Here is a 27,747-nt window from a genome sequence, read left to right on the forward strand (position 1 = left end):
TAGAAGAGCTGCTTACCATAGCTAAAGAGTCCCTTCTACCCTTACCAAGAGGAAAGTGCCACTGAACAATTACAGTTCAGTAACCCCTTGGGTGATGAAGAAATGTTTGGTAATCTGTGTTGTTAGGTGTATGAGGATAGAGGAGAATATGTAAAGAATATGCCAGACTATTCAGTGTGTATGTAGGCAAAGGGAAAGTGAACCGTAACCAGAGAGGAGGATCCAATGTAGTACTGTCTGGCCAGTCAAAACACCCCATAACTCTCTAGCGGTAGTATCTCAACGGGTGGCTGGTGCCCAGGCCAACCTACTACCTACTATCAATCGATTGTAGAAGTCTTATTTGGTGACAAAATGTATGTCATTCAGTAAGATAGTGAAACAATTTAATTCATTTGAGAACAGCACTAAAAGTGTATATTGTACTACTTACGTCTAAGGCATACTTCGTCACACATATTGCTAACTTACAGTTCCACTATTTTATTTACATGCTTTATTCATTTTGTATAATTTGCTCAGGCCCATACTCAAAGATATACGGGTTATTGAATCTTTGGCTACCATGAGTTAGACTCACAATGTATGGAATTTATCAAAAGACTTTCAGTGCAGTGGTATCTTTTAAGGCATAATAGTATTGATGATGTGAAAAAAATCTCAGTTTTGATTTCATCAGCTGTGAATGAAAGAAAAACTATTCTGCTTTCTCTTGGCAATGCATATCTTAGAATTGCAAATGTGCTTGTATTAATTTTGCATTCACTTAAGAATTATATGTTTTGAATACTTATACGCTAAATACTAACGTAAACTATAAACATGAATATCTGCCTATAAGGTTATCAAAATAATGGATGCTTCAATTATTACATAAATATGACGTGTCTCTCTCTTACTTTCCTTCAGGGATTACAAGTACTGTTCGTGTGCTGTGTGGCAGCCTCTGCCTTCGCGCAAGACAATCAAGGTAGCCAAGGTAATCAGGGCAACACACGAATCTTTGGAGGACTCCTTGGAGGTCTGGCATCTGGACTGAACAACGTTCTAGGAGGAGGAGGTGGCTTTGGAGGTGGCAATCCAGGATTTGGAGGAGGATTTGGTGGTGGATTTAACCCCGGTTTCGGAGGTGGAATTAACCCAGGCTTTGGCGGAGGATTCGGTGGAGGTTTGTCTCAGACTTGCAGACGTTGGTGCCGAACTCCCGAAGGACAGGCCTACTGCTGCGAGAGCAACAACGAGCCTGACACCATTCCCTTCGTCAAGCCAGGTCAATGCCCTCCAGTAAGACCTCAGTGCCCACCCGTTAGGAGCTTTGCCCCTCCACAGACATGCTCCAACGACAGCAAGTGCGGAGGTGTCGACAAGTGCTGCTACGACAGGTGTCTCCAGGAACATGTGTGCAAACCCCCAATTGGATCTGGAGGCTTTGGTGGATTCGGTGGTTTCGGCCGTTGATCAAATTCATTGGCCTGTCTCTTCCTCACCAGCAAATATCGAATTAACTTATTATAGTTTAGTCGAAGGAAGCATGTCATATAGAGATATGTTTAAACGTGTTTTTTTTTTTTTAAATAAAATACTATATATAATATCTACTTTTATATACTCAAACCCCCCATATCGTCTGACAAAGTTGATTTTAATCATTTATCTGCAAACAAGCTTTCTAAAAAACTAATGCATTCCGTCTATGAATAAATGTTTATAATTCATCTGTTCATTACTTCTTTTAGTTTATAATGGTATAAAACCATTGAATATTTCCTGAAAAATTTGAAGAGTGGCTGTATAAAAAAATAAAAAAACGCACATTCTGATGACTGACGAGAATTTAAGGAAAAGTTCCTGAGAAATTAATTTTCCTTCAAATGGCTTATACATCTTCACATGGAAAATTCACTGCATTAATGGGACATAATGAATATGTAATAGTGTCTAATCTTTTGAAAATAGTCAAGTATTTATCATATAATTGAACTAAATTACATTTATTGTGAAGTAAAAGAAAGGACTCATGAGTTGAGAAAACGAATAAATGTTTTCCCAAAAAGATAAAGCTATTCTCCTTTTATCAAAAATTCAATCTTTTAATTGCAATGATTAAAATTCTTGGGAAAAAAATTGCTGTGCAATATCAATCATACGAGTTATACATACAGGAAACTCGAGGAAAAAACTAGAATTTAAAGGATGAAAGAAAGATTATGAATAACTTTTCTTAATTTTAAATAAGAAAATGTAAGCTGACCAGGAAGGATATCTAATTGGAATATATATCTTGATTTGTCTAGGAGACATGAGATCCAATACTTGTGTTAGGATATTATAATATATAACCAAAGTACGTAGAACTGGTAAATTAAAAAAGAATCCTAAACCTGATTTGTGTTGGAGAATATGAGTCCTAAGGAGAACCTAGAGGCAACCGGGCAATTTATTCACAAAACGTCCAGGAGTATTGCACTAGAGGATTCTCAGCCAATAACCGCACACGACGTCACACAAAGTGGGAAGGCAGAGTTTCTACTCCTCCGCAAACAGGATATGAATGATAGGTAATTAGTATGCTTTAATAGTCAACAACACGGATATCATGTATAGCACATCCATGCACCGCTTAGTAGAACCAAAGAACAACGAAACTATGTAATTCGGAAAGCAAAGAGAGCCATGGCTTAAAAACAAAATATTTGAGTAACCTTATAAAAAATGATACGCAATTATGATACGTTAATAGTGACCCATGCGGATGGCAAGCGTAGTACTCCGATATTCCGCTTATCAGAACCAAGGAGCAATGAGATAATGTTAATTTACAAGTGAAGCCATCCAATTAAAAGAGACTCGGCCCATTTTCTGTGACGACAAGTGTGGCTATTGGCCCATTTTCTGTGACGACAGGTGTGGCTATTGGCCCACTTTCTGTGACGACACACGTACCCATTGGGTGAGAATATGCTGACGCAGTAATCTTGTAGGCTTAACGAATATGCATGTAGGCAAGTGATGATATGATACAAAAAATGGTTACCTTTCTTAAGCTGTTATTTTTTTCTAAGTAACAAACAGGTGTATGGAAAAAAATCCTCTTTATGGTCATAAAAAATCTAGAGGTAGATATTATTTCCTCTAGACGTGCGTCATGGTATTGTAAGAGAGAACCTATTTGAATTTGAGTAGAACACGGAATGAAACTATAGAGATGACCTAATTTTATAATCTTCTGTATTTTGTTATTATTGAAAGTTTAAGTTTTAGTTTTACTGACTTATGAATAGTTTAGTCTCACGCAGGACCTTTCCAAATGACGCTTCGGTAAATGAACTAAAAAATCGAACATAAAGAATGCTATAAGCCCAAGGGCTCCAACGGGGAAAATATGAAGAAAGAAAGCAAGGAAAAATAAAATATTTCAAGAACAGTAACAGCATTAAAATAAATATTTCCTATATAAACTATAAAAACTTTAACAAAACAAGAGGAAGAGAAATAAGCTAGAATAGTAGGCCTGAGTATACCCTCAAGCAAGAAAACTCTAAACCAAAACAGAGAATGACCATGGTACAGAAGCTAAGTCACTACCCAAGACTAGAGAACAATGGTTTGATTTTAGTGTGTCCTTCTCCTAGAAGAGCTGTTTACCATAGCTAAAGAGTCTCTTTTACCATTACCAAGAGGAAAGTGGCCACTGAACAATTACAGTGGAGTAGTTAACCCCTTGGGTGAAGAAGAATTGTTTGGTAATCTTAGTGTAGTCAGGTGTATGAGGACAGAGGAGAAAATGTAAAGAATAGGCTATACTATTCGGTACATGTGTAGGCAAAGACCAAATAAGCCGTAACCAGAGAGAAGAATCCAATGTAATGCTATATGGCAAGTTAAAGGATCCCATAACTCTCGGCCGTTAGTATCTCAACGGGTGGTTGGTACCCTGGCCAAGCTAAATAAGTAGTTTAAAGTCATGTAGCGGTTACATCATCAAGAAATTTCAATTCATCTTCCATTAAATTTGTATTTTAAGGAAATTCTTCATTCACATGGTGACGTAGATTTTGCCGACTGGTGACTAATATGAGGATCCTGTAATAGAGATAAATTAGAATAAAAATAAGGCCAAGGAAAGCTGATTGGGGACATTGTGTTAATGTTTGATGTTTATTTCTATCAATGCCTAAAGAAACAAGATCTTCGATAAATAGTATATATATATATATATATATATATATATATATATATATATATATATATATATATATATATATATATATGTATATATATATATATATATATATATATATATATATATATATATATATATATATATATATTCAAATAAGCCATATATATTTTGATATATTAATGTCTGGATTCTCTTAATAATAAAAAGTGTCTGGCTATACATACATACATACATACATACATACATACATACATAAATACATATATATAAGATATAGATATATATATATATATATATATATATATATATATATATATATATATATATATATATGTATATATATATATATATATATATATATATATATATATATATATATATATGTGTGTGTGTGTGTATATATATATATGCATATGTGTGTGTATGTGTTACAATATTATATAATACAATACATCATTATCGCAAACAAAATATGCATACATTTCTTTTCTCGGCGCTGACTGAATTACTCCCTTCATCAACATCAATAGCACGATTCAGGAAATTCAACCTAGTGTGAGCTAAGCATAAGAATTCTGTGGTTAATCCCCAGAACAGACTAAGCACTAAAGGGGATACATTTCACAGGAAATAGATTGAATCACAAGTCTCAAGGTCATTCAGCCGGGCTTCCCACAATAACACGAGACACGTAAAGGCCAGGAGGGGGTGGGGTGGGATGACGTCTGTTAGGTACTACCCCGGCAAGGAACGTAATATGGTATATAAAGCGACATCTTTCTTGGATAGGTAGCATTCATTCCAAGCTGACAACCATTCAAGACGGCATGAAGGTTCGTGTTCATTGTTAATTTTTGCTTGAGTATCTCTCTTCTTTACTTCTCAGATTTCAGTGTAACAAATAGAAGGATATCAATCGATTGTAGAAGTCTTATTTGGTGACAAAATGGATGTCATTCAGTAAGATAGTGAAACAATTTAATTCATTTGCGAACAGTACTAAAAGTTTATACTGTACTACTTACGTCTAAGGCATACTTCGTCACACATATTGCTAACTTACAGTTCCACTATTTTATTTACATGCTTTATTCATTTTGGATCATTTGCTCAGGCCCATATTCAAAGATATACGGGTTATTGAATCTTTGGCTACCATGAGTTGGACTCACAATGTATGGAATTTTTTCAGAAGACTTTCAGTGCAGTGATATCTTTTAAGGGATAATAGTATTGATGACGTGAAAAAAAATCTTCGTTTTGATTTCATCAGCTGTGAATGAAAGAAAAACTATTCTGCTTTCTCTTGACAATGCATATCTTGGAATTGCAAATGTGCTTGTATTAATTTTACATTCACGTAGAAATTATATGTTTTGAATACTTATACGCTAAATACTAACGTAAACTATAAACATGAATATTTGCCTATAAGGCTATAAAAATAATCGATGCTTCAATTATTATATAAATATGACGTGTCTCTCTCTTACTTTCCTTCAGGGATTACAAGTACTGTTCGTGTGCTGTGTGGCAGCCTCTGCCTTCGCGCAAGACAATCAAGGTAGCCAAGGTAATCAGGGCAACACACGAATCTTTGGAGGACTCCTTGGAGGTCTGGCATCTGGACTGAACAACGTTCTAGGAGGAGGAGGTGGCTTTGGAGGTGGCAATCCAGGATTTGGAGGAGGATTTGGTGGTGGATTTAACCCCGGTTTCGGAGGTGGAATTAACCCAGGCTTTGGCGGAGGATTCGGTGGAGGTTTGTCTCAGACTTGCAGACGTTGGTGCCGAACTCCCGAGGGACAGGCTTACTGCTGCGAGAGCAACAACGAGCCTGACACCATTCCCTTCGTCAAGCCAGGTCAATGCCCTCCAGTAAGACCTCAGTGCCCACCCGTTAGGAGCTTTGCCCCTCCACAGACATGCTCCAACGATAGCAAGTGCGGAGGCGTTGACAAGTGCTGCTACGACAGGTGTCTCGAGGAACACGTGTGCAAACCCCCAATTGGATCTGGAGGCTTTGGTGGATTCGGTGGTTTCGGCCGTTGATTAAATTAATTGGCCTGTCTCTTCCTCGCCAGCAAATATCGAATTAACTTATTATAGTTTAGTCGAAGGAAGCATGTCATATAGATATATGTTTAAACGTGTTTTTTTTTTTTTAAATAAAATACTATATATAATATCTACTTTTATATACTCAAACCCCCCCATATCGTCTGACAAAACTGATTTCAATCATTTATCTGCAAACAAGCTTTCTAAAAAACTAATGCATTCCGTCTATGAATAAATGCTGATAATTCATCAGTTCATTACTTCTTTTAGTTTATAATGGTATAAAACCATTGAATATTTCCTGAAACATTTGAAGAGTGGCTGTATAAAAGAATAAAAAAAAAAAAAAAAAAAAAAAAAACGCACAGTCTGATGACTGACGAGAATTTAAGAAAAAGTTCCTGAGAAATTTATTTTCCTTCAAATGGCTTGTATATTTTCACATGTAGAATTCACTGCATTAATGAGACATAATGAATATGTAATTGATGTCTAATCTTTCGAAAAAAGTCAAGTATTTATCATATAATTAAACTAAATTACATTTATTGTGAAGTAAAAGAAATGACTCATGAGTTGAGAAAACGAATAAATATTTTCCCAAAAAGATAAGAAAGCCATTTTCCTTTTATCAAAAATTTAATATTTTAATTACAATGATTAAAATACTTGGAAAAAAATTGCCGTGCAATATCAATCATACGAGTTATACATACAGGAAACTCGAGGAAAAAAACTAGAATTTAAAGGATGAAAGAAAGATTATGAATAACTTTTATTAATTTTAAATAAGAAAATGAAAGCTGACCAGGAAGGATATCTAATTGGAATATATATCTTGATTTGTCTAGGAGACATGAGATCCAATACTTGTGTCAGGGTATTATGATATAAAACCAAAGTACGTAGAACTGGTAAATTAAAAAAAGAAACCCTAAAACTGATTTGTGTTTGAGAATATGAGTCCTAAGGAGAACCTAGAGGCAACCTGGCAATATGTTCACAAAACGTTCAGGAGTATTGCACTAGGGGATTCTCAGCCAATAGCCGCACACAACGTCACACAAAGTGGGGAGGCAGAGTTTCTACTCCTCCCCAAACGGGATATGAATGATAGGTAATTAGTATGCTTTAATAGTCAACAACACGGATGACATGTATAGCACATCCATGCACCGCTTAGTAGAACCAAAGAACAGCGAGACTATGTAATTTGTAAAGCAAAGAGAGCCATGGCTTAAAAACAAATATTGGAGTAACGTTATAAAAAATGATACGCTATTATAATACGTTAATAGTGACCCATGCGGATGGCATGCACAGCACTTCCATGTTCCGCTTACCAAAACTGAAGAGCACCGAGGTAATGTAAAATTGTAGTCAAAGCGAGCCACGGCATAGCAAAAACTATATGAGGAACGATATATAAATGATACGCAATTATGATACTTTAATAATGACCCATGCGAATGGCAAGCATAGTACTCCCATATTCTGCTTATCAGAACCAAGGAGCAATGAGATAATGTTTATTTACAAGGGAAGCGAGCCAGATGAAAGAGACTCGGCCAATTTTCTGTGACGACAGGTGTGGCTATTGGCCCACTTTCTGTGACGACGCACGTACCTATTGGGTGAGAATATGCTGACGAAGTAATCTTGTAGGCTTTACGAATATGCAGGTAGGCAAGTAATGATATGATACAAAAAATGGTTACCTTTCTTAAGCTGTTGTTTTTTTCTAAGTAACAAACAGGTGTATGGAAAAAAATCATCTTTATGATCATAAAAAATCTAGAGGTAGATATTATTTCCTCTAGACGTACGTCGTGGTATTGTAAGAACCGATTTAAATTTGAGTAGAACACGGAATAGGGAAACCCTAGAGATGACCTAATTTTATAATCTTCTGTATTTTGTTGTTATTGAGAGTTTAAGTTTTAGTTTTACTGACTTATGAATAGTTTAGTCTACCGCATGACCTTTCCAAATGACGCTTCGGTAAATGAACTAAAAAGCTCGAACAAAAAGAGCCAGGTGTTATAAAACGAACTGCATCACGCACGCAAGGCCTGGACGGGGAAGTTCCCGACGAAACTGGTTTTTCTGCTTGGAATTACACGGAGGAAATGTTTGGGTACAGACCTCTTGGAATGCACATGGAGTGGACTCGGTTAATTAAAAAAGTAAAAACTTTTGTTAATATAATCAGAATATAAACTTTGAAAGGAAATGACCATGAAGAATTATGAGTCTAATAACTACTGAAGAAATTAGTAGAAAATGGGCATATCAAAGGAAAAGCAGGTACAGAATGTATATATATATATATATATATATATATATATATATATATATATATATATATATATATATATATATATATATATATATATATATATATATTATATATATATATATATATATATATATATATATATATATAAATATATATATATATATAAATATATATATAAATATATGTATATATATAAATATATGTATATATATACATATATATATATATATATATATATATATATATATATATATATATATATATATATATATATATATATATATATATATATAGTCTGTGCATGCAGTTATGTACAAACAAATAGATATATGAATCATTATCTTTTCGTATTAAGTATATCCCATTCAAATGAGCGTCAATCATTTGTGTCTTACATGTCTCCTAGTAACCCTTAGTCGCATATCTTTTTTTTTTATCACAATAAACTGTCTGGGGTATATCATTTCTCAAGATGACAAATGGATTTTCTAACTGAATAATGTGTGTGTGTACGTTTCAACCTTTTTTGTTTTAGTCTACCCGGGTCCCTATATACGGGTCCTGGTTTATGCTAATGCCCCCTTCTTTCCACCATGCCCAGTTGATGTATTCATAGCTGTAATGACAGCAATTGCTTCCTTCTCCTTCAAAGTATTTTCCAATTTCAACGTACGAAGTTCTACATTTGTTCTGGCCATTTTGTAGAATCGTGTATTTTTATTTCAAAATTTTCAATCTTTAACTCTCTCTCTCTCTCTCTCTCTCTCTCTCTCTCTCTCTCTCTCTCTCTCTCTCTCTCTCTCTCTCTCTCTCTCTCTCTCTCTCTCTCTCGTATCATTTAATTTTTATTGTATTATTTTCATAGTTTTCACTTTAAATAGTAATATATCTAGTCGAAATGTCTCTTTACATATATGCTATTCATACGTTAATACACACGCTAAAATACACAAGCAAAAATATTCTTCTCACAAATAATAAAGGTTTCATGGGAACGAAATAAGACACCACCTGTTATATTCTCACTGTGAATGCTGAATCAAAGCTAAACCTTGTTGGGCTTATTGGTAACGTCTCTGCCTGGGGCTTTTAGTAACGTATCTGCTAGAGAGAGAGAGAGAGAGAGAGAGAGAGAGAGAGAGAGAGAGAGAGAGAGAGAGAGAGAGAGAGATTTTATGGCTACCAAGAGATAGTGTGACAGAACAGGTTAGTGAATATCACGAAATACTCAAAAAACAAAGAAATTGGATTTTCATAATTTAGCTTTTGATAAAGTAGATAAAGCAAAGAGAGCTGTACATAAAAAGTCCTATTAAAAAAGTTGATGCAAAACGTAGCTTCTAATTTCTCCTATATAATCACATAAGAGAAATTTCTTATCAAAAGTTCTATTTCAAGGTTGACGGGGAAACCCAACGGTTGAATCAGTGAACAATCTTGCTTCTCAATAATCCCCATCTTTTTTTTTGTTTACATTATTTCAACGGTCATGGGCACATTCCAACATCTTCCTCCTTTTCGCTTTTCACTGTCAGTGGGGTGGTGACCTAATCCCCAGGAAGTAACCTCACAGACGGGAACCACTTTCTCCTTCATTGACAGACTGGTTTAACATGATGACGAAGGCTATTATTAAAATTTTAGGAAGGTTATTTTCTTTCTGGTGATCGTTTTCAGAAATCTGATGACTACAACTGAGTAAGAAACAGATTCAATAGAAAAGATTCTTTATTATAATAACTTCACAGTGGATTTATGGAACAAGTTCCTGCCAGATTATCATTTGCTATGCACAATCTGCTATAAGTTGTTACTAACCCCTCGTAAATATCCTGTTTTCATTTAATCAATGATTAATCAATAACAGTAGATCGCCTGAAATGATTCATGTAAATATTATATTGGTATTCTATTTTGACACAGAATTGCTTTTATTCCTTGTTTGAACTTGGAGATTTAGTATTTTCTTCAATTTATTAGAAGGATAAAAATAGTCAAGACATTAATTATGATAAGAGTACCTCAAGTACTGCTGAAAATCTTTCTCAACAGATACAATAGAGAAACTAAAGGTCATTTGTCAGGACTTCCCACGAAACATGGGTCAATGATGGCCTAGAGGAGGGGTATTTCCCAAAGGCAACAATATGACGACAAAATAAGGTATATAAAGCAGCCATGGCAAGACCAGACTATTCAATCATAGCTGAGCACCCAAGACAACATGAAGGTTTGTGTGGGATAATATTCTGAGTTTTAGACGCATGCTCAGCGATTTTGACTCATATAAAGGAACAATTACACTGGTGGAAAAATATACCACAGTTGTCAAAATTGTTAAGAGTTAGGTTAGATAACCCCAAGACAGATGATCGAGAAAAAAGCTTAGGAACATGTCATAAGAGGAATAGTGACTTGGTTAGGTTAGATTATTTTTTTTTTTTAATTTTTTTTTTTTTGCAGGCACGATGCCTTGCCTTCGCCCATAAGTGTGGTGAAGTGTGAAAATGAGTAACAGACTTAGAGTGACACCAACAGGGACCAAAAATTGAGATGAGATAGCATTAGTGAGTATATGCAATGTTTAGAGATTAAGTAATTGTATCCAAGAAAACATGCAAGTATGTAAAACTACTACTGGAATCGATGCTTTTCAGTATGATTCAGTTTCTTTGTTGTGTATTTGCATACAATCAGTAAAAGGATTGACATTGGTTTCTAAATATAAATGATTTCGATACTCTGTAAGAACATTTGAAATTTGGACCACATACTTTATTTTATCTAAAACCGTCTTACATAAATTAGTCTTCCTTTTCCTCTTTCATAATAATATGTAAATGCTTTTCTAATACCTTTGATGCTTTGATGGGCTCTTATATGTACATGAAGATTAGTATGCATTGATAGGATTGTGAATGTCATGATATATACTATACAAGTTATAAGTGTGACTCCAAAAAACATTAGACACAATTATTAACATCTGCAAAAGAATAACTTTTTTTGTCTTTTCCTCCAAAAGGGATTACAAGTTTTGTTCATCAGCGGTTTAGCCGCCTTAGCCTGTGCGCGAAAAGGTAAAGATAAGAAGAGTGATGAAGGTAATACTCGATTCTTCGGTGGCCTGACGCAGATAATCGGAGGAGGAATCGACCACGGTCATGGAAGTGGATTTAACACCGGATTCGGAGGAGGATTCAAGCCCACTTTTGGAATCAGCCCTGGATTTGGAGGTGGAATCAATCAAGGTTTTGGAGGCGGATTTAACTCTGGATTTGGAGGTGGATTCAATCCTGGTTTCGGAGGTGGATTCAATACTGGTTTTGGTGGTGGATTCGGTGGACTTTCCCAGACTTGCAGACGTTGGTGCCGAAGTCCTCAAGGACAGGCCTACTGCTGCGAGAGCAACAACGAGCCTGAAACCCTTCCCTTCGTCAAGCCTGGGCAATGCCCTCCCGTAAGACCTCAGTGCCCACCCGTTAGGAGCTTTGCCCCTCCACAGACATGCTCCAATGACAGCAAGTGCGGAGGCGTCGACAAGTGCTGCTTCGACACATGCCTTCAAGAACACGTTTGCAAACCTCCTATTGGAACTGGTGGCTTTGGCGGCATCGGTTTTGGTCGATAATCAAGATTAATTTTTCATATTCATTGTAATTAATTTATTATATCATACCATGACATATTCAAGAGTGATGATTTGAGGTATTAATCATCATAATAAATATCTTTTTATCGAATAGAACATTTCTTTATCCGCATTTTCTCCCATTGGATAGCAAATTCAATTCAAGGTGACGTAATCTCTCTTGATAAATAATATTGTTTGATTTATTTACACATTTCAGTGCACCCTTTGCCTCTCATAGATTTACAACCATAGCCCAAAAAATATTTGTTCAAGAAAATTCAGTTACATTTAAAAATGGTAAATTATACATAAGTGTGGTAAGATGAACTATATTTGATGATAGGAATGAAAATATTGTTCACAGAATTTGATATACCATAGTTTTTTTTTTTTTTTTTTTTTTTTACCCACAAATCAGTACTACAGACATTTGAGCAGCTCTCGTCTTTTATGATCGAATGGTGAGAAAAGTAATAAAGTCTTAGCTTTATTTTGAATTATCATCTTATTCATTAGTTTACTTCACTTTAGATTTGAAGTTTCATAGAGAAAATGAAGCATAGACAATATAAATTATTCCATAACTTTATATGCTTTATCCAAAAAGAAAATTTATCTATCTTCCTCTGAATTTAAAACCAGATAACAACTTGGGATAATTAGGATACAAAAACAAGCAATGATATAGGGATATCTACTCATACAATTGGAAAATTAATGAATTATTACTTGATTAAGGAGGAAAACGTAAGAATTATACGAACTACAATTTCGCGGAAAAGGGGAATATCAATTCCCCTTTTCCGCGAAAGATAAAGTCGCGAAAGTGTTGGGAATTTGGCGAGGTTAAGTTTAAGGAGGAATAAAAAATTATTATTATTATTATTACAATTGTTATTATTATTATTGTTATTATTATAACTTGCTAAACTACAACCCTAATAGGAAAAGCCGAATGCTATAAGGCCAAGGGCTTCAATAAGGAAAATAACCCAGTGAGGAAAGGAATGAAGGAAAAATTAAATATTTTAAGAAGAGTAACAACATTAATGTAAATATCCCTTCTCGTACATCTCATAACCTTACTCTTACCCACATTAACTCTGAACTTCCTTCTCTCATACACTCTTCCAAATTCTGTCACTAATCGGCGAAGCTTCTCTTCTGAGTCTGCAACCAGTACAGTATCATCCGCAAACAACAACTGCTTTACCTCCCATTCATGGTCATTCTCGTCTACCAGTTTTAATCCTCGTCCAAGCACTCGAGCATTCACCTATCTCACCAGTCCATCAACATATAAGTTAAACAACCACGGCGACATCACACATCCCTGTCTTAGCCCCACTCTCACCGGAAACCAATCACTCACTTCATTTCCTATCCTAACACATGCTTTACTACCTTTATAGAAACTTTTCACTGCTTGCAACAACCTTCCACCAACTCCATATAACCTCATCACATTCCACATTGCTTCCCTAACAACTCTATCATACGCTTTCTCCAGATCCATAAACGCAACATACACCTCATTACCTTTTGCTAAATATTTCTCGCATATCTGCCTTACTGTAAAAATCTGATTCATACAACCCCTACCTCTTCTAAAACCACCCTGTACTTCTAAGATAGCATTCTCTGTTTTATCCTTGATCCTATTAATCATTACTCTACCATACACTTTTCCAACTACGCTTAACAAACTAATACCTCTTGAATTACAACACTCATGCACATCTCCCTTACCCTTATATAGTGGTACAATACATCCACAAACCCAATCTGCTGGTACCATTTACAACACAAAACACATATTAAACAATCTCACCAACTATTCAAGTACAGTCACACCCCCTTCCTTCAACATCTCAGCTCTCACACCATCCATACCAGACGCTTTTCCTACTCTCGTTTCATCTAGTGCTCTCCTCACTTCATCAATTGTAATCTCTCTTTCATTCTCATCTCCCATCACTGGCACCTCAACACCTGGAACAGCAATTATATCTGTCTCCCTATTATCCTCATCACTCAGTAAACTTTCGAAATATTCCGCCCATCTTTTCCTTGCCTCCTCTCCTTTTAACAACCTTCCATTTCCCTCTTTGACTGTCTCTTCAATTCTTGAGCCAGCCTTCCTTACTCTCTTCACTTCTTTCCAAAACTTCTTATTCTCTTCATATGAATGACCCAATCCCTGACCCCACCTCAGGTCAGCTGCCCTCTTTGCCTTACGTACCTTGCGCTTTACTTCCACAATTTTCTCTTTATATTTTTCATACTTCTCTATACTATTACTCTGCAGCCATTCTTCAAAAGCCCTCTTTTTCTCTTCCACTTTTACCTTCACTCCTTCATTCCACCATTCACTGCCCTTCCTCATGCTGCCTCCAACAACCTTCTTGCCACACACATCACTTGCAATCCCAAAAAAATTTTTTTTTACTAACTTCCACTCCTCCTCTAAATTGCCAGTTTCTCTTACTTTCACTTCGTCATATGTCATTTTCAACCTTTCCTGATATTTACTTTTTACCCACGGTTTTATTAGCTCTTCAACCCTCACTAGTAACCTCACAGACAGGAACCACTTTCTCTTTCATTGCCAGACTGGATTAACATGATGACGAAGGCTATTATTAAAATTTTAGGAAGGTTATTTTCTTTCTGGTGATCGTTTCCAGAAATCTGATGGCTCTACAAATGAGTAAGAAAAAGATTCAATTGAAAAGTTTCTCTATTATAGTAACTTCCCAGTGGATTTATGGAACAAGTTCCTGCCTGATTATCATTTGCTATGCACAATCTGCTCTAAGTTGTTACTAACCCCTTGTAAATATCCTGTTTTCATTTAATCAATGATTATTCAATAACAGCAGATCGCCTGAAATTATTCATGTAAATATTATATTGGTATTCTTTTTTGACACAAAATTTCTCTCATTCCTTGTTTGAACTTGGAGGTTTAGTATTTTCTTTAATTTATTAGAAGGGAAATAAAATTACTGAAGATATTAACTATGATAAGAGTACCTCAAGTACGGCTGAGAATCTTTCTCTCCAGATACAATAGAGAAACTAAAGGTCATTTGTCAGGACATAGGTCATTGATGGTCTAGAGGAGGGGTATTTCCCAAACGTAACAATATGCCGACAAAATAAGATATATAAAGCAGCCATGGCAAGACCAGACTATTCAATCATAGCTGAGCATCCAAGACAACATGAAGGTTCGTGTGGGATAATATTCTGAGTTTTAGACACATGTTTAGTGATTTTGACTAATATAAAGCAACAAATACACTTATGAATAAAATATGCTCCAGCCATTGAAATTGATAAGAGTTAGGTTAGATAAACTCAAGACCTTTATAGATCGAGGAAAATTCTGAGAAACATGTCATAAGAGGAATAGTGACTTGATTAGGTTAGATTAAGGTGTTTTTGCCTTGCCTTTGCCCATAGGTGTGGTGAAGTGTGAAAATGACTAGCAGAATTAGAATGACCCTTTAAAATCTGGGTATCCAGCAGGGACCAAAAATTGAGTGGAAATAGCATTAATGATTATAAGCAATTTTTAGAGATTAAGTAATTGTATCCAGGAAAACATGCGCGTATGTAAAATTACAACTGAAATCGATGCTTTTCAGTATGATTTAGTTTCTTTGGTGTGTATTTGAGGGTGATTTCAACTGCATACAAGCAATAAAATGATTAACAATTTTTTCTGAATATAAATGATTTCGATTCTCTCTGTAAGAATATTTGAAATTTGGACGGCATACTTTACTTTGTCTAAAACCGTCTTACATAAATTAGTCTTCCTTTTCCTCTTTCATAATAATATGTAAATGCTTTTCTAATACCTTTGATGCTTTGATGGGCTCTTATATGTGCATGAAGATTAGTATGCATTGATAGGATTGTGAATGTCATGATATATACTATACAAGTTATAAGTGTGACTCCAAAAAACATTAGACACAATTATTAACATCTGCAAAAGAGTAACCTTTTTATGTCTTTTCCTCCAAAAGGGATTACAAGTTTTGTTCATCAGTGGTTTAGCCGCTTTAGCCTGTGCGCGAAAAGATAAATATAAGAAGAGTGATGAAGGTAATACTCGATTCTTCGGTGGCCTGACGCAGATAATCGGAGGAGGAATCGACCACGGTCATGGAAGTGGATTTAACACCGGATTCGGAGGAGGATTCGAGCTCAGTTTTGGAATCAGCCCTGGATTCGGAGGTGGAATCAATAACGGTTTTGGAGGCGGATTTAACTCTGGTTTCGGAGGTGGATTCAATCTTGGTTTTGGAGGTGGATTCGGTGGACTTTCCCAGACGTGCAGACGTTGGTGCCGAAGTCCTCAAGGACAGGCCTACTGCTGCGAGAGCAACAACGAGCCTGAAACCCTTCCCTTCGTCAAGCCAGGTCAATGCCCTCCCGTAAGACCTCAGTGCCCACCCGTCAGGAGCTTCGCCCCTCCACAGACATGCTCCAATGACAGCAAGTGCGGAGGCGTCGACAAGTGCTGCTTCGACACCTGCCTTCAAGAACACGTCTGCAAACCTCCTATTGGAACTGGCGGATTCGGCGGCGTCGGCTTTGGTCGATAATTAAGATTAATTTTACCTATTCTTTTTAATTAATTTATTATATCATACCATGACATATTTAAGAGTGATGTTTTGAGGAATTAATTATCATAATAAATATCTGTCATTGAAAAGAACATTTCTTTATCCACAGAAAGGATTTATTTTAAATTCCAGGTGACGTAATCTCTCTTGATAAATAATATTGTTTGATTTATTTACAAATTTCAGTGCACTCTTTACCTTTCATAGATTCACAACCATAACCAAGAAAATTTTCGTTCAAAATAATTCAGTTACACTTAAAGATTGTAAATTATACATAAGTGTGGTAAGATTAACCATATTTGATAATAGAAATGAAAATATTGTTCCCAGAATTTGATATACCATATTTTTTTTTTTTTTTTTTTTTTTTTTTTGTAACCAGAATTCAGTACAACAGACATTTGAGGAGCTCTTGTCTTTTATGATTGAATGGTGAGAAAAGTAATAAAGTCTTAGTTTTATTTTGAATTATCTTCTTATTCATTAGTTTGCTCCCCTTTCGATTTGAATTTTCATAGAGAAAATGAAGCATAGACAATATAAATTATTCCATAACTTTATATGCCTTATCCAAAAAGAAAATATATCAATTTTCCTCTGAATTTAAAACCAGATAACAACTTGAGTAATGAAATAATTAGGATACAAAACCAAGCAATGATATAGGGATATCTACTCATACAATTTGAAAATTAATGAAAAGTTACTTGATTAGGGAGGAAAAACGTAAAAATTATACAAACTACAATCGTATGACTGTATAATTTGACATTGCCGTGTTCAGCGAAAGATAAAGTCACGAAAGTGTTGGAAATTTGGTGAGGTTAAGTTTAATGAGGAATCGAAAATTATTATTATTATTATTATTATTATTATTATTATTATTATTATTATTATTATTATTATTATTATTATAACTTGCAAAACTACAACCCTAATAGGAAAAGCAGGATGCTATAAGGCCAAGGGCTTCAACAAGGAAAATAACCCAGTGAGGAAAGGAAACAAGGAAAAATAAAATATTTTAAGAAGAGTAACAACATTAATGTAAATATCTCCTAAGCAAACTGTAAAAACTTTATCAAAACAAGAGGAAAAGAAATAAGATAGAATATTGTGCCCGAGTGCACCATCAAGCAAGAGCACTGTAACCCAAGACCTTAAAAAAAAAAAAAAAAATCCCATTGTTTTACGCATATCTACACACTGTATATATGAATAACATCCACGCTATTAATGTTTTGTTTATTTCCAAAAAAAAAGGTTTCTAAATGTCTAGGAATAGGTTAAGGAAAACTGATATTTTTCAACTAATGTTCAAAATATAAAAAATGATAAAACTATACATATATAAGCACCTAAAATAATCTATTTAAAACAGAAAATGAAAGTAAGAAATAAGTTAAATTTCTGACACCATTAGGAATTTCAGAAATTGTTTTGAGTTGTAATATTTAGCAATAAAAATGTAAGTAAAAAACCCAAACTGAATAGGATTATTGTTTAGTGAGGATATGAAATGTAATTTCCCATATTGATTTTTTTTTTCACACTCATACACACACACACACACAGACACACACACACACACACACACACACATATATATATATATATATATATATATATATATATATATATATATATATATATATATATGTGTGTGTGTGTGTGTGTGTGTATACTGTATATATTTGTATATATAGGGAGTGTCTTTTCTTTCAGAGATTTACCATAATTTTAAAATCTAAAAAAACAAACAAAATTGTATAGAACTATCATTTAGTGAGACTATGAAATGTATTTTCGTGGTGGACATTAGTCCATCATCATACATAACAGATGTCTCAACTTCGCAACCCAGGTGCCAGTTTACTTCCAGCCAGCTTCATCTTTTCACCATATTATCACCAAGGTCTACAGTAGACCCTACTATAGACCTTGATTATCATTAGAGTGCATCAAAGTCAGGTCATATAGCTCTTATTTACTTTTCACTAATTCTTTCCACATTTCCTCTGAAATCACTAATGATTAAATTTTGTAGATATTTACTCATTTTGTTCTAATACTTATGCTACCTGTATGTATTATCCTTAGATCAGTGATAAATAAATGAAAACTTTCTAAATTATTTACATATCTTTTACATGATCCCATTGTAGTGTTTCCTTTTCATTATCCACTTTTGATTGGACAAAAGTTAACATTACTTGTTTTTATGATGGCAAAATCTCGACCCGAGTGGAGCAGGACCGCTGGAAATGTGTTCCCAATGGCACTCCAGGCACGCTAGAGTCCGCTCTCGCTCCGGTCAAAATATCTTTAGAAGGAATCGTGACTGGAGCAAGATTGGAGGGTGAGCGGACCCGAGCGCCAGTGTGAATGCTTCCATTTGAAATTGTGTAACGATATTTGTTGTGGTGGCTGATGCGATAACATCACTGACTGGGGTTCGGGTCCCGCTCAAATTCGTTAGTTTCTTTGATCGCTGCAACCTCACCATCCCTGTGAGTTATGGATTGGGGGTTTGGGAGAGCCTATAGATCTTTCTGCTGAGTCATCAGTAGCCATTGCCTGGCCTTCCTTAATCCTAGCTTGGGTGGAGAGGGGGCTTAAGCACTGATCCTAGGTATATGTGGTCAGTCTCTAGGAGTCTAGGGCATTGTCCTGCTTGATAGGGCAATGTCACTGTCCCTTGCCTCTGCCATTCATGAGCGGCAATTTAAAGGCCTTTAAACCAAGACTGTAGTGAGAGCGGAGCGTGACCGAACCGATGGTGCGAATCAGCCTTAAAACTAGGAGAGAACTTGTAATCTTAAGTAGCTTTGTTATTAAGGTATCTTTTGAATGGTCTCACTCTCGTAGAATAAGAATTACCCAGTCGAGGCCTATGACTTTATTCAACCTCCTTGGCTATGACGGAGATATGCGCTCAGATCACTTTTTCTTTTCTCTTGATATATTACATAGCGGCAACCCGCAACAGTCGGCTAACAATTAGTTACATGATTTGCCGCATACTTGAACTTCCGCTTTCGGTCCGAGACTTGAACGTGGTACCTTAGCCTAGCAAGCTAGGAATAGTACAGAGAGAGAGAGAGAGAGAGAGAGAGAGAGAGAGAGAGAGAGAGAGAGAGAGAGAGAGATTTTATGACTACCAAGAGAGAGTGTGATAGAACAGGTTAGTGAATATCACGAAATACTCAAGAACAAAGAAATTGGATTTTCATAATTTAGCTTTTGATAAAGTAAACAAAACAAAGAGAGCTGTACATAAAAAGTCCTATAAAAAAGGTGATGCAAAACGTAGCTTCTAATTTCTCTTAGATATTCAATAAGAGAAATTTCTTATCAAAAGTTCTATTTCAAGGTTGTCGGGGAAACCCAACGGTTGATTCAGTGAACAATCTTGCTTCTCAATAATCCCCATCTTTTTTTTTAATTTACATTATTTCAACGGTCATGGGCACATTCCAACATCTTCCTCCTTTTCGCTTTTCACTGTCAGTGGGGTGGTGACCTAATCATCAGGAAGTAACCTCACAGACGGGAACCACTTTCTCTTTCATTGCCAGACTGGATTAACATGATGACGAAGGCTATTATTAAAATTTTAGGAAGATTATTTTCTTTCTGGTGATTGTCTCCAGAACTTTGGTAACTATACAACTGAGTAAGAAAAAGATTTAATAGAAAAGTTTCTTTATTATAGTAACTTCCCAGTGGATTTATGGAACAAGTTCCTGCCTGATTATCATTTGCTATGCACAATCTGCTATAAGTTGTTACTAACCCCTCGTAAATATCCTGTTTTCATTTAATCAATGATTAATCAATTGCAACAGATCGTATGAATATCATATCCTGAAGTGATTAATGTAAATCTTATATTAATATTGGTATTCTATTTTGATACAGAATTGCTCTTATTCCTTGTTTGAACTTGGAGATTTAGCATTTTCTTTGATTTATTAGAAGGAAAAAAAAATTAGTGAAGATATTAATTATGATGAGAGTACCTCAAGTACGGCTGAGAATCTTTCTCTCCAGATACAATAGAGAAACTAAAGGTCATTTGTCAGGACTTCCCACGAAACATGGGTCAATGATGGCCTAGAGGAGGGGTATTTCCCAAACGTAACAATATGCCGACAAAGTAAGGTATATAAACCAGCCATGGCAAGACCAGACTATTCAATCATAGCTGAGCATCCAAGACAACATGAAGGTTCGTGTGGAATAATATTCTGAGTTTTAGACGCATACTCAGCAATTTTGACTCATATAAAGGAACAAATACACTGGTGGAAAAATATGCCCCAGTTGTCGAAAGTGTTAAGAGTTAGGTTAGATAAACCCATGACAGATGATCGAGAAAAAAGCTTAGGAATATGTCATAAGAGGAATGGTGACTTGGCTAGGTTAGATTAAGGTTTTTTTTTTTTTTTTTTTTTTTTTTTTTTTTTTTTTTTGCAGGCACGATGCCTTGCCTTCGCCCATAAGTGTGGTGAAGTATGAAAATGCGTAACAGACTTAGAGTGACACTTTAAAATCTAGGTATCCAACAGGGACCAAAATTGAGTGGAAATAGCATTAATGATTATAAGCAATGTTTAGAGATTAAGTAATTGTATCCAAGAAAACATGCAAGTATGTAAAATCACAACTAGAATCGATGCTTTTCAGTAGGTTTTAGTTTCTTTGTTGTGTATTTCCATTAAAATGAGGGGCATTTCAACCACACACAATCAATAAAATGATTGACTATGGTTTCTGAATATAAATTATTTCGATACTCTGTAAGAATATTTGAAACTTGAACCGTATACTTCGCTTTGTCTACAACCATCTTACATAAATCATTCTTCCTTTTCCTCTTTCATAATAATATGGAAATGCTTTTCTAATACATTTGATTCTTTGATGGGCTCTTATATGTACATGAAGGTTAGTATGCATTGATAGGATTATGAATGTCATGATATATACTATATAAGTTATAAAGTGTGACTCCCAAAAAATTAGACATAATTATTAACATCTGCAAAAGAGTAACCTTTTTTTGTCTTTTCCTCCAAAAGGGATTACAAGTTTTGTTCATCAGCGGTTTAGCCGCTTTAGCCTGTGCACGAAAAGGTAAAGATAAGAAGAGTGATGAAGGTAATAGTCGATTCTTCGGTGGCCTGACGCAGACACTCGGAGGAGGAATCGACCACGGTCATGAAAGTGGATTTAACACCGGATTCGGAGGAGGATTCAAGCCCACTTTTGGAATCAGCCCTGGATTCGGAGGTGGAATCAATCAAGGTTTTGGAGGCGGATTTAATTCTGGATTTGGAGGTGGATTCAATCCTGGTTTCGGAGGTGGATTCAATACTGGTTTTGGTGGTGGATTCGGTGGACTTTCCCAGACGTGCAGACGTTGGTGCCGAAGTCCTCAAGGACAGGCCTACTGCTGCGAGAGCAACAACGAGCCTGAAACCCTTCCCTTCGTCAAGCCAGGTCAATGCCCTCCCGTAAGACCTCAGTGCCCACCCGTCAGGAGCTTTGCCCCTCCACAGACATGCTCTAACGACAGCAAGTGCGGAGGGGTCGACAAGTGCTGCTTCGACACCTGCCTTCAAGAACACGTTTGCAAACCTCCTATTGGAACTGGCGGATTTGGCGGCTTCGGTTTTGGTCGCTAATTAAGATTAATTTTTCCTATTCTTCTTAATTAATTTATTATATCATACCATGACATATTCAAGAGTGATGTTTTGAGGAATTCATTATCATAATAAATATCTTTCATTGAATAGAACATTTCTTTATCCACAGAAAGGAATTATTTTAAATTCCAGGTGACGTAATCTCTCTTGATAAATAATATTGTTTGATTTATTTACACATTTCAGTGCACCCTTTTCCTCTCATAGATTTACAACTATAACCAAGAAAATATTCGTTCAAAATAGTTCAGTTACACTTAAAGATGGTAAATTATACATAAATGTGGTAAGATGAACCAAATTTGATGATAAAAATGAAAATATGGTCCCCAGTTTTATTTATTTATTTATTTATTTATTTATTTATTTATTTAATTATTTTTTTTTTTTTTTTGTAATCACAAATCAGTACTACAGACATTTGAGCAACCGTAGTCTCTTATGATCTAATGGTGAAAAGGTCACAAAGTTTCAGCTTTCTCTCGAATTATCCTCTTATTCATTAGTTTGTTATATTTTAGATTTGAAGTTTCATAGAAAAAAAGAAGCATAGGCAATATAGGTTATTCCATAATGTTATATGCTTTATCCAAAAAGTAAATTAATTTACTGTGCTAAGAAAATCGATCTTCCTCTAAATTTAAAACCAGATAACAACTCGGGTAATTAAATAATTCATCATCATCATCATCTCCTCCTACGCCTATTGACGCAAAGGGCCTCGGTTAGACTTCACCAGTCGTCTCTATCTTAAGCTTTTAAATCACTACTTCTCCATTCATCATCTCCTACTTCACGCTTCGTGCTCCTCAACCATGTAGATCTGGGTCTTCCAACTCTTCTAGTGCCTTGAGGAGCCCAGCTGAACATTTGCTTAACTAATATCTCTTGGGGAGTGCGAAGAACACGCCCAAATCATCTCCATCTACCCTTCATCATGATCTCATCTACATATGGCGGTCGAGTAATTAAATGGTAAGATGCAAAAATATGCAATGTTATAGGGGGATATACTTAGTGACTTTCAAAGGATATTTACTCAAACAATTGGAAAATTAATGAATTGTTACTTGATTAGGGAGGAAAAACGTAAGAAATATACAAACTACAATTGTATGAGTGTATAAGATGATATTCCAGAGTTCCGCGAAAGATAAAGTCGCGAAAGTGTTGGGAATTTGGCGAGGTTAAATTTAAGGAGGAATTGAGGATTATTATTATTATTATTATTATTATTATTATTATTATTATTATTATTATTATTATTATTATTATTATTATTATTATTATCCTTATTATTATTATTGCCTGGTAAGCTACACCTTTAGTTGGAAAAGCAGGATGCTATACGCCCTGGGGCTCTAACAGAGAAAATAACCCATTGAGGAAGGGAAACAAGGAAAAATTAAATATTTTAAGAAGAGTAACTACATTAATATAAATATTTCCTGAGTAAATTATTAAAACTTTAACAAAACAAGAGGGAAAGAAACAAGATAGATAGTGGGCCTGAATGTACCATCAAGCAAGAGAACTGTAACCGAAGACATATAAATATAACCATGAAAGCAAAAAATTCCATCGTTTTACGCATAGCATAGCATGTACAGTATGTAAAAATAATATTCAACCAATTAATTTTTGTTTATTTCAAGTAAAAAAAAAATCTAAAAGTCTAGGAATAAGTTAAAGAAAACTAACATTTTTCAACTAATGTACAAAATATACCAGATGATAAAACTGTATATAACTAAGCACCTTAAATAATCTATTAAAACAGGAAATTACAGTAAGAATAACTTAAATTTCTGAGATGATAAGGAATTTCTGAAACTTTTTTGAGTTGTAATGTGTAGTAATAAAATGTAATTAAAAAAAGAAAACTGTATAGGACTATTGCTTAGTTCATCATCATACATAACAGATGTCTCAACTTCGCAACAAAGTTGCCAGTTTACTCTCAGCCAGCTTCATCTTTTCACCATATTATCACCAAGGTCTAAAGTAGCCCCTCCTATAGACCTTGATTATCAGGTCTTTTAGTTCTGGTTTATTTTTCACTAATTCTTTCAACAATTCCTCTGAAATCACTAAATCATTAAATTTTGTAGATATTTCCTCAGGTTGTGCTTATGTTTATGCTACCTGTATGTATTATCCTTATATCAGTGATAAATAAAACGAAAACGTTCTAAATTATTTACATATCTTTTACATGATCCCATTGTAGTGTTTCCTTTTCATTATCCACTTTTGATTGGACAAAAGTTAACATTAATTGTTTTTATGATGGCAAAATCTCGACCAGAGTGGAGCAGGACCGCTGTAAATGTGTTCCCAATGGCACTCCAGTCACGCTCCAGTCCGCTCTCGCTCCGGTCAAAATATCTTTTGAAGGAATCGTGACTGGAGCAAGATTGGAGGGAGAGCGGACCCGAGCGCCAGTGTGAATGCTTCCATTTGAAATTATGAAACGATATTTGTTGTGGTGGCTGATGCGGTAACATCACTGACTGGTGAACGCCAGACTGGGGTTCGAGTCCCACTTAAATTCGTTAGTTTCTTTGGTCGCTGCAACCTCACCATCCTTGTGAGTTATGGATGCGGGGTTTGGGAGAGCCTATGGTTCTATCTGCTGAGTCATCAGTAGCCATTGCCTGGCTTGGGTGGAGAGGGGGCTTAAGCACTGATCCTATGAATATATGGTCAGTCTTTAGGGCATTGTCCTGCTCGATAGGGCAATGACACTGTCCCTTGCCTCTGCCATTCATGAGTGGCAATTTAAAGGCCTTTAAACCAAGACTGTAGTGAGAGCGGAGCGTGACCGAACCGATAGTGCGAATCAGCCCTAAAACTAGGAGAGAACTTGTAATCTTAAGTAGCTTTGTTATTAAGGTATCTTTTGAATGGTCTCACTCTCCAAGGATAAGCATTACCCTGTCGAGGCCTATGACCTTATTCAATCTCCTTGGTCATGACGGAGATAGGCGCTCCTATCAATTTTCTTTCCTCTTGATCTGTTACATAGCGTCAACCTGCAACAGTCGGCTAACAATTAGGTACATGATTTGCCACATACTGGAACTTTTGCTTCTGGTCTAAGACTCGAACGTGGTACCTTAGCCTAACAAGCTGGGAATAGTACAGAGAGAGAGAGAGAGAGAGAGAGAGAGAGAGAGAGAGAGAGAGAGAGAGAGAGAGAGAGAGAGAGAGAGAGAGAGTCTATGACTACCAAAAAAAAGAGTGATAGATATTCTATGACTACCAAGAGAGAGAGAGATAGAGAGAGACCCACACACACATATGTATATATATATATATATATATATATATATATATATATATATATATATATATATATATATATATATATATAAAGAGAGAGAGAGAGAGAGAGAGAGAGAGAGAGAGAGAGAGAGAGAGAGAGAGAGAGAGAGAGAGATTTTATGACTACCAATAGATAGTATGACAGAACAGGTTAGTGAATATCAAGAAATACTCAAGAACAAAGAAATTGGATTTTCATAATTTATCTCCTGATAAAGTAAACAAAACAAAGAGAGCTCTATGTACCAACCGTGTGTCACACAATTGTACATAATTCCTTTTGTATATATTATGCTTGTATCTTTGCTCTTCCCTCGCACTAAAACGAACATGAAAATTCATGTCTGCTTTTCTCCTCTGTAACATTGTCAATATTTGAACATGAAAATTCTTGTTGCTTTGAGATTTTGTATATAAAGGAGATTGTTCTTAAATAAACAACTCAGTTGATTGCATCCTGCCTTTGAGTCATAACCTCTCTCTGACCCCGGAAGTCGATTCGCTCCCACTGCCATCCACCCCCACCTCCCTCGCCCCTCCATCGTTGGTACTATGACGGACTCTACTACAGCAGTTGGCGCTGCGGCCGCCCCATTGAAACTTTCACCATTCACCAGCGGAGAGGCGTTTGCTTGGTTTGAGCGCGCAGAAGTCCAGTTTCGCATCAACAGCGTGACTCGCTAAACCACCAAAGCAGATTATGTTCTCGCGGCGATACCCGAGGACACCTTTCCGGAAATATCCGACTGGCTTTGTGAACAAGGAGACACGCCAATAGCGTATGACGCCCTCAAAACATACCTTCTGCAGCAGTACTCACCGTCGCCAGCCGCCTGTGTAGCAAAGCTTTTTCAGCTCTCGCAACAACCGTTGGGGGACCAAAGGGCTTCGCTTGCCCTCAGGGAAATGACCAGTATCGCTCGCCTTCAACCTGCCACAGACGGCTCTCCTCGTGAGGTGAACCTACTTCGTGCCCTTTGGATACGCCGTTTACCCGGACCTATACGCGCTGCCATACCCGATGTCAATAGTTTACCCATACAGGACTTGATGACCAAAGCCGACGCCCTTATGGACAGCCACTTCAAGACCTCCATCAACGCCTCCACCCCTGACGAAGAAGATGCCTATTCAACGTCAACTGAAACTGACATGAATGCCGTAGGACATACACGCCCACACCGTGACGTGCTGAAGCAGAGACAAAGCCGCCCACCACCCACCAATCGCTCGCGTCCCAACAAACGACTTCTACAGCCACTTACTACCTCCCATCCGTCGCAGTTTTGCTACTACCATTTCAGATTCGGGGCAACTGCGAAGAAATGTGCCAAGGATTGTCAGTGGCCAAAAAATGTGTAAGTAGGCCATCGCTTGTGGCGGTGGCCTCCCGTGTTTCTAATCTTTTCTTTTTACAGGATGCAGGAACGGGCGTGCGATTTTTGGTAGACACGAGTGCTTGTCGTTGTCTTTTGCCAAGAAAACTCTTCAAGGCACGACGTAGGCACGGTATTTATCACCATATCAAGACGACGGGACCCCCAGTCTTCGCAAAATTCAGACATCTGGCACCGGAACGATTGGCAGCCGCCAAACAGACGTTCGCCGAAATGGAGGAAATGGGCCTTTGCCAACCCATGGTCGTCACGCTTACACATCGTTCTGAAGAAAGACGGCTCCCTCTCCCTCCGTCCGTCCGTGCGGGGATTACAGACGCCTAAACATGCAAACAAAACCGGATCACTACCCCCTACCAAACATTGCCGACGTGACCTCCTACCTGCACAAAGCAAAGGTTTTCTCTACGCTCGATCTCCTGAAGGGGTATTATCAGGTGCCTATGAACCCAGAAGACATCCCCAAGACTGCCATCACCACTC

The 27,747-nt window shown here is 36.3% G+C and overlaps 5 protein-coding genes across 5 annotated transcripts in view; all 5 read left to right on the plus strand.

Annotated features, from left to right (window-relative positions):
- LOC137642022 (ATP-dependent RNA helicase glh-2-like) overlaps positions 1–1,570 on the plus strand; it is a 2,206-nt gene extending 636 nt beyond the window's left edge. The window contains exon 2 of the mRNA XM_068374583.1: positions 910–1,570. Coding sequence (XP_068230684.1) covers positions 910–1,458 — 549 coding nt within the window. The 3' untranslated portion in view covers positions 1,459–1,570. The remainder of the gene's footprint in view (positions 1–909) is intronic.
- A 3,394-nt stretch (positions 1,571–4,964) lies between these two features.
- On the plus strand, positions 4,965–6,347 carry LOC137642023 (ATP-dependent RNA helicase glh-2-like). The gene is made up of 2 exons (XM_068374584.1): positions 4,965–5,016; positions 5,687–6,347. Exons 1-2 carry the CDS (start codon positions 5,011–5,013, stop codon positions 6,233–6,235), a joined length of 555 nt encoding a protein of 184 aa, XP_068230685.1. The 5' UTR covers positions 4,965–5,010; the 3' UTR covers positions 6,236–6,347.
- A 4,420-nt stretch (positions 6,348–10,767) lies between these two features.
- On the plus strand, positions 10,768–12,246 carry LOC137642892 (ATP-dependent RNA helicase glh-2-like). The gene is made up of 2 exons (XM_068375758.1): positions 10,768–10,773; positions 11,569–12,246. The coding sequence occupies exons 1-2, from the start codon at positions 10,768–10,770 to the stop codon at positions 12,172–12,174; spliced, it is 612 nt and encodes a 203-aa protein (XP_068231859.1). The 3' UTR covers positions 12,175–12,246.
- A 3,145-nt stretch (positions 12,247–15,391) lies between these two features.
- LOC137642024 (ATP-dependent RNA helicase glh-2-like) lies at positions 15,392–16,799 on the plus strand. The gene is made up of 2 exons (XM_068374585.1): positions 15,392–15,410; positions 16,218–16,799. Exons 1-2 carry the CDS (start codon positions 15,405–15,407, stop codon positions 16,797–16,799), a joined length of 588 nt encoding a protein of 195 aa, XP_068230686.1. The 5' UTR covers positions 15,392–15,404.
- Positions 16,800–21,037: 4,238 nt separating this feature from the next.
- On the plus strand, positions 21,038–22,615 carry LOC137642025 (uncharacterized). The gene is made up of 2 exons (XM_068374586.1): positions 21,038–21,057; positions 21,911–22,615. Exons 1-2 carry the CDS (start codon positions 21,052–21,054, stop codon positions 22,514–22,516), a joined length of 612 nt encoding a protein of 203 aa, XP_068230687.1. The 5' UTR covers positions 21,038–21,051; the 3' UTR covers positions 22,517–22,615.
- Positions 22,616–27,747: the final 5,132 nt, after the last annotated feature.

The sequence above is a fragment of the Palaemon carinicauda genome, chromosome 6 (assembly GCF_036898095.1).
Source record: "Palaemon carinicauda isolate YSFRI2023 chromosome 6, ASM3689809v2, whole genome shotgun sequence".
Taxonomy (NCBI): domain Eukaryota; kingdom Metazoa; phylum Arthropoda; class Malacostraca; order Decapoda; family Palaemonidae; genus Palaemon; species Palaemon carinicauda.